Source organism: Grampus griseus (genome assembly GCF_964374135.1).
Source record: "Grampus griseus genome assembly, chromosome: 2".
Taxonomy (NCBI): Eukaryota; Metazoa; Chordata; class Mammalia; order Artiodactyla; family Delphinidae; genus Grampus; species Grampus griseus.
Window position 1 is genome coordinate 115,955,322 of NC_139018.1, and position 10,334 is coordinate 115,965,655.

General features: G+C 54.5%; 1 protein-coding gene across 2 annotated transcripts in view; it reads left to right on the plus strand.

The window, feature by feature from the left end:
- Positions 1-5,734, plus strand: part of CD276 (CD276 molecule) — a 30,002-nt gene extending 24,268 nt beyond the window's left edge. For both annotated transcript variants that reach the window (XM_082648604.1, XM_082648605.1), the window contains exons 8-10: positions 905-946; positions 2,322-2,357; positions 4,339-5,734. In XM_082648604.1, the coding sequence (XP_082504730.1) occupies positions 905-946; positions 2,322-2,357; positions 4,339-4,361 (101 nt within the window). In that variant the 3' untranslated portion in view covers positions 4,362-5,734. The remainder of the gene's footprint in view (positions 1-904; positions 947-2,321; positions 2,358-4,338) is intronic.
- The last annotated feature ends 4,600 nt before the right edge of the window (positions 5,735-10,334 follow it).

Below are 10,334 nucleotides of genomic sequence, written 5' to 3' on the forward strand. Positions count from 1 at the left end.
TGAGTGTGCAGACATGGCAGGATGAGTGTGGATATGAGTGTGACTGGGAGTGAGTGGTGGATGTGTGACAAGGGGAGGGATGTGTCTGTGCAAACAAGCGTGACTGTGAGAGCCTATGTCACATGGGAGTGTCTGTGAGTGAAAGCACATGGAACTCGAGTAGCACAAGCGTGACTGCTTCGTGGGTTTGCGTGTCACCGTGAGAGGGTGTGTCTGCCTCCAGGTGGGGCAGAGTCTGAAGCAGCTGCTGTTTGCTTGGGCTGGGGGGTCAGTAGGAGTTGACTTTGGTGATTGGTAGGTGGTGAGTCGACATTGATAGGTAGGTGGTTTGACCTTGATAGGTAGGTGGTTTGACCTTGATAGGTAAGTTGACTCTAGTGAGTGTTGGGTGAGTGAGTGGACATTGGTGAGTGGGTGAGTTGACCCTGGTGGGTGGTATGTGGCTGAACATGAAGGTAGATGGTGAGGGGTGGGAGATGACTGGGTGTCAGGAAGGAGAGCATATGTGAACGGAGAGGAGACTGGTCAGTTGGAACAGGTGGGTGGCTGCCTGTGTGGCAGGTGGCTGGGCAGGCTGCGGAAGGATGAGGAACCATAGACGGGTGGGTATGCACGTTGGAGGTGGTGGTTGACTGGGTTGGTGGGCGAGTGGACGGTGGGTGATGGGGCTGGTGGATGGTGGAGGGGCAAGTAGGTGGTCCTTGGCCAGGTGAGCGGCGGGCTCCAGGCTGGGGTCCCTTTCGTCCTGCCATAGCACTCTGCTCTGTGCCGGTCTCTGACCCTGTGTCCAGCATTTGGACCACAGACCAGGCCTGCTCAGCCCCATTTACCTGCTCCCGTGCTCCCGGGAGCAGAAGTTCAATGATGAAAGTGGGGCTGAGGAAGTTTTGGTTCACTCTTCCAGGCGCTGAGGACCAGGATGGGGATGGAGAAGGATCTAAGACGGGTAAGTCTGAGCTAAGAGCTGGCACTGAACAGGGGAGAGGACTCCAGCGTCTGGAGGGACCACGTTCACTTGAAGGTTTGAATGAAGTGTGTCCCGGGCACTGAGGCCTCCCAACCTAGGTGCGTCTGTCTTTGCTCAGTGTTAGACCTCAGGCAGGTCTCCCGGTGCTGCTTCGTGTCTCCTGCCTCTGCCTTTACCCACCTACCAGGCTACTCAACCCTGAGGGACCTGCACTGTGGAGGCTGGTGGCTTCCTAGGGGTAGAGTGAGGGCTCAGGAGACAGAGCAGCCTGGGTTTTAGTTCCAGCTCCAGCTCATATAAGCTGAGTGGCCTTGAGCAAGTCACTTTGCCTCTCTGGGTCTCAGTCTCCTCCTAACTGCTCCCTTCATAGGTTCTGTGGGTTAAATTCAATGAGATCATGTATCTAAAGGGCCTAGTGTCATACCTGGTGCCTGTAAGGGCTCCATACTTTGCAGGCCTGTTATTAGGACGGTATTATCCGCCTGACACAGTCCCACTCTGCTTAGAGGCTGTGTGACTTTGGTCAAAGTGCTTTGTTCCTCTGGGCTTCAGTTTCTCATCTGTAAAATGTCGTCCTGCCCTGATGGCCCCAGAGGGCCATTTTGAAGCTATCTCGAGTGACTTTGCAAAGGGCATGGCACGAGCCTGGAGCCCAGCGGGGGCTGGAGGCCTCACTGCCTTCTCTTCCCTGGGCTTCTTAGCTGGGGGAGGCAGGTTCCCACTGAGCCATTTGGGATGGTGCCAGTTGACACAGCTTCCCCCCAACACCCGCAGAAGGAAGGGCAGGAAATGGACCCCTGGGGACTGCTGTAAATTATGTCAATTAATTCTCTGCCTTTGGTGTCCCCGGGTGTGGCCAGTGTGGAGACAGCCCTGGGATCAGGCCTCATTTTTCATGCTCGGAGGCAGGTATAATTGGCAGAAGGGAGGGAGTGGGGAGAAGAGGGAGGCTTAGAGAGCACTGGGTCCCAGTTCTGCACGATTCCAGGCCCACCAGGGGACACTTGCAGCCTCTTCAGTGCCTCACTTCACCCTATTTGTAGAGCCGGCTCAGCGTACTCTCACATCTCCAGCTCATAGGAGGGCCGGGGAGTTGTTCCCATTATAGAGATGCAGAAAACTGAGGCCCGGGGGAGGAGTGACAAGCCAGAGTGGAGCTGGGACTTGGGATAGCAGCGGAGGGCCCCTTTTCTGGTGCTGTGATGTTGCCCTCACCCTCTCGACTCTCCCTCCTGCCTTCTCCCAGTTCTTCTAGCCTTTATTTCTTCCTTGGCTCCTATGCCTCTGCCCAACACCCTACCCCACCACTTTTCACGGTGCCCCCTCACTGTGTACTCCTTCCTTTTTTTTGCAGCCCTGCGGCCTCTGAAACACTCTGAAAGCAAAGAAGGTAAAGACACGTGGTGTTTGAGATTGTGTATCTGTGTGTTTGTGAGCCTGTGTGTAGGAGGCTGGGGAGGGTTGTTGTTGTTGGGGGTGATTATCACCCTTCACTGCTGCCCTGAGGCTCCCTCCCCAGAAGAGCAGCCTCGATTCCCCCCTGTTGAAATGGCAGAGAAACCAAGGTCCCCGCTGCTCTCACAGGACGCAAATATGATAGAGGCTTAACCAGGACAGGAGTCGAGGTTGTCTTAAGGCCCCTGGTGCCCTGGAACCAACTTCCACTTACCTGGTTTCTGTCTTCTTCCACTCAAAGCTTCCAGCCCCAGGTCCGGAGTAGCTGCTGCAGCTCCCACAGCCCCTCCAGAAGTAAGGGGGAAAGAGGAGAGGGAGGGGACATTTTCTTCTAGGGCTTGACTAGAAATAGCTCCCGTCACTCCCGTTTATATCCATTTGTCAGAACCTAGTCACATGACTCCTAACTCAAGTGAGGCTAGGAAATGTGGTTTTCAGCTAGACAGCCACGTTCCTGGTCCATAGTCAGTGGTTAGTAAGTGTTAGCAATCATTATTATTTAGATTACCGTAACATCAGCAGTTACATTAGCAAGTGGTTGGTTGGAGGTTAGTTTGAGATTCTTCCTTATTAAAAGTAACCAAGAGCCACATCTACGTATGTGTGTTTGTGTATAAATATATGTGTATCTGTGTGTGTGTGTGTGTGTCTGTGTGCATGTGTATTTTGAACAAACTATTCCTTTATGCAGACTTGTCATTAAATGAGTGGCTTCCAGTTAGAAAATCAAAGGTCTTGGGACCTTAATTTTTGGCCAGAGGTTATGGAGCCTTAAATAATTTTCAGGTTGCCTTGTCATCCCTGTTAGGAAATAAACTTTCACCAAGTCCCTGGAGGCTCATCCCTGCATTGAGCTTTTCTTTGGGAAGAAAGGAAGGAAGGACATAGGCCCTGTGCTCAGGAAACTCCCAGAGGTGGGGGGCAGTGGGGCCCTCAGAAACCTGTGCAGAATTCATGATAAAAGCTGGGTGAGGGGTCTTCAGAAAGGCAGCCTCATGCAGAAGACAGAGCCCCCTAGGGGAGACCTCACTTTAAGTCTCTGCCCATAACCTTCCAGGGGGGTTCCTGTCACACCTCCCTTACGAGATGCCAAGGTGCCAAATGCAGAAGTGCTCTGTAAAGCAAGCCCTTCAGAATGCTGTAGAACGTTCCATGGCGGGAGTGGAGGCCTGTGTTGGGGTCTGGAGGGATGGAGATAAATTATCCGCCTCCCCGTTGTCCTGAACCAAATGAGGCATAGAAGGATCGAGCAGATGGAGATCAAAACGTCAGCCTGGCTGTGTGGAGCAGGGGGCCGCCTGACCCTGCTCCCCAGTGTGGCAGCCTGGCCCCCTGGTCTCTGGCCAGGCTGGACAAGCACAGAGGCAGTCCCCAGAAGGGAGAGCTACTCTTCCAGGGACAGATGGAGCCCAAAGGATGGGAGAGGGAGGGGCAGGGTCACACAGGCCCCGGTCCGTCTTCTAAACTCTCCATGCAGGTCAGGGAGTGGAGTGAGGCCAGGGGTGTGAATCTATGGGGTGAAGAAGATGGATCAAAGGACAGGGAGGGTGTGGGGGCAGAGTTGGGAAGGGAAGAGTGTGCCAGACAGAGGGCAGGGTTGTGTGCAGGGTGGGTGAACCCCTGGGGATTGAGAAAGAGGCTGGCCAGGACTGGGCAGTCTCCCCCAGGCACCCTCGTGGTCTGTCTGATGCCCAGCTGCTGTGTGTGTGTGTGTGTGTGTGTGTGTGTGTGTGTGTCTGAGCCTCGAGGGCAGTGCTCGATGCAGGGGGCTGCGAGTCAGACTGCTGGGCCCTGTCACACATACTCTTCCCCTTGAGTATGTGACCACATCCCTGGGGTTCTGGCACGCTCCCGACAGTAGAACTCCTGCATTTAATGCTCTCCCCGCTTTTTCTCCTTCCCATCATGAAATGCAGATGATGGACCAGAAATAGCCTGACCATGAGGACCAGGGAGCTGCTGCCCTGCCCCGGGGCTCCCACCTCCGGCTGCACTGGGGCTTCAGTGTGAGCCCTGGGCAGGGGGCTTCTCTGCCCTTAAAGGATGGCTTCTACTCTAGCGGGTCTACTCGTTCTGCAAAGGACACGATACATAGACCACCCCGCAGCCTTATTTCTCCGACGGACATGATTCCTAAGTCATCCTGCTGCCTTATTTCTCCAGTGACACGATACATAAATCATCCTGCCGCCTTATTTCTCCAATGGATATGCTACATGGACCAGCTGGCTGCCTTTTTTCTTCAAAGATGTGATACACAGTCACCGATTATCACTTCTCAGCCTTTTCTCCCACCTGCCCGTAATTCTGTCTCCTCTGACAGGGCCACTGCAGCCTTAGCATTTCCTCGAGTCTAGAAGCTTCTCCTTCTGCTCTGTCCCTAAAGTTGGCCTTTCCCCTGTCCTGCTAAGTGAAGACAGGGCCCCTCCCCCAGGCATGCAGGTGCACGTGCTGGAACACGTGAGGACCTCCCCTGGCCCCGTCTCTTCCGTGGCGCCCTGGGCTGTGCCCTGTGAGCCCCACCTTCTGCCCGCCCTCCCCACAGGAAGCACGTGCTGGTCACACTGGGTCTCTGGGCGGCTGTGTGGGCCCCCTTGGGGTCAGCTTCTGTCCCTCTGCTTTTCCTGACTTCCCTTTCGTTTATCCACTCAAGTAATGTTCACTGAGCATCTGTGGGGTGTCAGCGCTATGTTAGGTGCTGGGGACCCCACGTGAGAAGACAAGCCCCTCCCTAAGGAGCTTGCCCTTCAGCTGGGAAACCCGTGAGGAAAGAGTGGTTGTGAGGGGCTCCTGCCTGGCTCGCTACTGTACTCCTGTTCTGTACCGCATTTCCCTGGATACCTCACTCCCATCCCATCCCTAATCCTTACCCAGAACAGAGGGTGGGGGCAGAAACCTGGAGAGAGGGGCAAAGCCTCTCACCACGACTGGAGAATCTGATGGTTTCCAAAGTGTCTTTCCAGGCATGAGCAGGGGGGCAGGCAGCCAAGGCCTGACAGACCCCGGGAAGCTGAGAGCCGCAGCACAGGGGAAGCCTGGGGCCTCTCCTCGCTGGCTGGAGCTTGGGGGCAGGGACAGCCCCCTCTCCCACCATGGTGCTATTCTGGGGCTGGGCAGCCACTTCCTGGCTTGTCTCTGGCCGGTCCCCAGCCTCCAGTGGAGTAAACTTCTGATGATCTGATGTCCTCCTGTTGACATCCCTCCCTTCACCAGGAATGAAAGATGTGGGGATTTCTAATTTAAATATGGGACTCTGAGGGACTTTGTTAACTGGTGGTGTATTTTGGGAAAAATAAACGCCTTTGTAGAAAGCTTTTTCTCTGCAAAATGTGTGGCAGTAGGGCGGGCAGCGGGACTTGGCAGGAAGGGTTCCCTTCTGGACGTTTGAAGCCAGAGTAGGGATACCTGGATCTCCTTTCTGTCACTGTCCTTAAGTCACGGGGTCTCCATGACCCCCTCTCTAGCCTCAGTTTCCCCCTTGGTAAAGTGATGTTGGCTGTCCAGAAAGCCAGGCCCTTTGGTCACTTTTGGGGGCTCCACCCCGAATAGCTTTATCTCAGAAGACTAATAGCTTTGTCTCAGAAGACTCAGACCTCAGGCTTGTTTAAGGGCTAATGCCCCCATTTCATGGATGGGGAAGCTGAGACCCAATAAGAAGCTGACACAGGAAAGGAGCTCTGTGTGCTGCTCTTGGCTGACCCAGTGGAATGGGCACCAGGCCCGAGTCAGAGTTCCAGGTCTAGGACCTAGTTCTACCCTGTGATCCTGAGCATTTAGCTTCTCTGGGCCTTAGTTTTCTTATATGAAAAATGGGCCTGAGGTTTTCCCCACCTTCTGGCTCCAAAGACTGGGAAGGGGGGTTGAATGCGGCAGGCAAACAGTTTCCAGAGAACCGGGTTCAGGGACCTGGGAGCCTGCAGAGTGCACAGTGCTCATTTGACCCGGGTGCCAGGGTCTCAGAACTGGCCAGCCAGTCAGTCCCCGAGTTCTGCAGGCCCTGGGGCAGCTGGAGGGGACCGGGCTGGGGGTCAGGACACTTGACATTTTTTCTCCAGCTCTGCTACTATCTTGTGACCAAGTCCTTCATCCCTCTAAGCCTTCATTTCCTTATCTATTAAGAAGGGGTGACGCGTCCTCTTCTGAAAAGTATGTGGCATTCTTTACAAACTGGGGTGCTTCTTCTAAAGTCGATGACCCTGGGGGTGAGACCTTGCTAGAAGTCCCACCCCTGGTCCTCTGGGTGGGTTTTAGAATCAAAAGCCTTGAGCTGAGGCTCTGCCTTTGCCCCTTATCTCCCCCTGTGCCCTTGAGCGTGTTCTCACCTCACCAGGCATCAACCCCACTTGTAAGGTGGGGACAATAGTAGTTCTTTTTTCATAGGATAGTTGCGAGGGTTGGACAAAGCAGGAAGAAGACACTACAAACTGTAAAGTGCTGGGCACGCGTGACGGCTTATCTTTCCCTCCCCGCAGTCGGGCTGCACACTCTTGCTCCCTCCGTGATTTTGTAGATGGAGCACAGTGACCCAGAGCAAGCTGTCTGAACCTCAGTTTGCCCATCAGTAAAACAGGCACGGTAACCGGTGCTTTTTCTCTCTGACAGGGCGGCTCAGACATGATGCTGTATCAAATACTCAAGGGAGGGATCCGGCAGGTGTGGGACTTCCCTGGGGGCTGGAGAGTGAGGAAGGTGGCCACTAAGTCCCCTGGTGACTGGTGCCCCAGAGAGCAGTACTTTTAGCTGCCTTCCTGGGCAAAACTCCAACTCCTGCGTTTTAATGGAGAAATAATTCTCACAGTGTGACAAGCTGTAGCCTGCAGGTGTCACATCCATATTAAAGAGGGGACAGAGCAAGGGTTCATTTTCCTGGCTTGAGGTGTGACCAGAATTCACCTCCAGGACCATATGTAACCAAGGCTGTGAAGACCAATTAGTGGCCCTGACTACTCAGGAGGAGGGGACTGGGTGTGTGTGGGGGGGGTGCCCTACCTTTCTCTACCTGCCTGCTTCCTCTTCAGAGCACTCTGCTTCCACTCACAGGCAGGGACGGCACCTTCCATGAGGCCTGTTCAGGGACAGGCACCTGACCTTGCTCATCCCGGGAGGTGGTTGCCAAGTGGGATGCTGCTGGTACCTGTGGGCCAATGAGCAGAGACCCTGGCAGATTCTGAGCTGGGCAATGGCCAAAGATCTTGATGCAAAGCCCAAGTCTTAAACTGAGACATGAAGCCAAAGTTTGCTCCGAGGAGTCCAAAACCCAGGCCTCCAAGTGCAGGGCACTCACAGAGGGGCAGGAGCGGAGCTGCCGTGAAGTGAGCAGCCGGAACGTAGAGAGCGTGGGGGGCAGAAGCTTCAAACACCACAAACGCAAACAATACAGAAATGTATAGAGTGGTTGTGTTTACCTCCAGTCCCCCCACTCAGAGGGAAGCACTGCTAAGGGTTCGAGAGCCGTCCAGACTTTTCTCCAGGCGTACACATTTTTAAAAATGAAATCGTACATACAGTTCTGCAACTTTTTTTCTGTTTTCTTTACCATTTTCTCAAGTCAGTTCTCTTTCTTCCCTTTTTTTTTTTTTTGCGGTACGCGGGCCTCACACTGCTGTGGCCTCTCCCGTGGCGGAGCACAGGCTCCGGACGCGCAGGCTCAGCGGCCATGGCTCACGGGCCCAACCGCTCCGCGGCATGTGGGATCTTCCCGGACCGGGGCACGAACCCGTGTCCCCTGCATTGGCAGGCGGACTCTCAACCACTGTGCCACCAGGGAAGCCCCTGGGTTGCCTTTGTAGCCAGTCCCTGTGGCAGCAAGAACTTGTAAATGAAGAACACTTAGGGCCACTAGCAAAATGGATTCTAGACAGGGCAAAAATGGTGCTGGGAACTGCCGCCCCAGCCAGGCTCTCAGGGACTCGGCCACGGAGCCCGACTCAGCAGCAGACAGGGCCTGTGGGCCTCTCTTTCTCCCCCACCCGCCCTGCACCACCTTCCCCTTCATCACCTACCTTGTGGTGGCCCCGCCTCAGTTCCCCAGGAGCTAGCGGTCTTCGTGGTTCTGGGACCCCAGCCTTGGAGGTGAGTGCGTCTGCCTCTTGCTGGGTGGGGTGGGAGCAGCCGTCTGAGTGTGCGCTGGGCCTTGGGCTGAGCCCTGCATCCTGTACCCACCACACCTGACCACAGGAATGGGGCCACGTTCATCAGCATCTCACTAGATGCAGGTGCCTCAGGGCAAGTTAAATTCCCTGCACTTGTGTCTGAGGGTGTTCATGACCTGGCCATTTGGCTCCACCAGCTCCAGGTAATTATGGTGACACTATTTCACCACTAATGAGGTGGTGCTCATTAGAGCACAGGAAGCACTGGGTCTCATGGGGCATGCACATCCCAGCCCTCAGAGACAGAGGATCTGCGACCTTTGTCCCCAGCCTGTCCCCAGCACCTGAGAAGCAAAAGAACCCCCTCCCCTCCACTTCCCTCAGCTCATATGATTTCTTCACCCCTAGTGCCCTCCTCTGGACATGTTTCATTGTTGTCCCTTTCAGATGGAGGCCCTGCCATGGATCAAAATGTTTCAGCTTACAGTAGATCAGCCTCTCACCTCCTTGATCCTTGAGCTCCTAGCGATACAGCTCCAGATCACATTTGTCCAATGATTCTCAACCCTGGCTGCACCCGAGAATCACCTAAGAAAGTTTTATTAAGAGTAGTGCCTGGGCCCCACCCCTAGAAGTTCTGATGCAGCTGTTTGAGATCATTGCTAAATAGTTGATGTGCGTACCCCAGGGGCTCCGGCCTAGCTTACAAGTTAATGAGAAATAGGATTCAGAGAGACAGCCCTGAGCCGAGGCTTTGGAGACCAGGCACATGAGACAAGCCAGCTGTTCTCAGTGATGACTGAATCAGACCCAAGGGTATTTGTTTTCTCACTAAAGGAATCACAGACAATACAGGTGCAAGAAAGGTTAAAGGAAGCGATCTTGTTTAGTGTGGAGAAGAGAGGGGCCCTATTCCCTGTGTTGTGGGGCCCAGAGGAGAGCAGGAACCCTGAGTTCCTACCCTTGGTCAGACCAGGCACCCAGGCTCCAGGGAAGTGAGAAAAGATGGGGTGTCAGGGATGATGACTCAGCCCCCTTCACCTGAGGACAGGAGGCTCCCTCCTCTTCCTCCCACTGCCTCCCCTTCTCCCTCCCTTGTCGCCCCCCAGGCCTCCAGATGTGCACAGTCACATGGCAGGTTCTGGCTCCCTCCCTCCCTCCAGCACCACGAAGGGAAGGACCATCTGTCCTGCTCGCTGCAGCCCAGCAGTCTGTGCGCGTGTGCCAGGCTCAAGGAAGCGCCCTTCACGCTCTTCCTGTTTTCTTTCCTCCCTGCCTCAAACTTGCTTCTGCCCCAGGATATTCTGTGGCCTCCATGGTTCTGCAGACCTGCTCTATCCAGAGTGACAAGAGTATAGCATCTTTCCTCCTCCACTGCCTTCCACTACCCTCCTGCAAGGTCTCTGGCCTCTAGTCCTTCCTCAGTCTTAAAACTTACCTATCTGGAGTCTACCTGTCTAGTCGCGTGATTCACAGACTGTCAGACTCCCAGGGTCCTAGTCTGCACCCTACCCCATTCCCTTCCTGCCTCTTGTGTTTCAATATCCTCTCCTAAGCAGTTCCTGCAGAATGTGACCCCATTCTCAGGGCGCTGGGAGTAAGGACCACCATGTGTCTCTGCCAGCCACTGAGCTGACATTTTGCCTTATTTGCTAAGATAATTCAGTGTAATTTGTTGCTAATGAATGAACGCATTACTTCTTGTTCCTATAGCTTTCATAATTACTTTGAAGTCCACGTGCTCACTGGTGACAGCTTCAGCAAACATTCTGAGAACCTGAAGCTGGCCAGGTTGCAGAGCCAGCTCAGCCTCCTTGGGT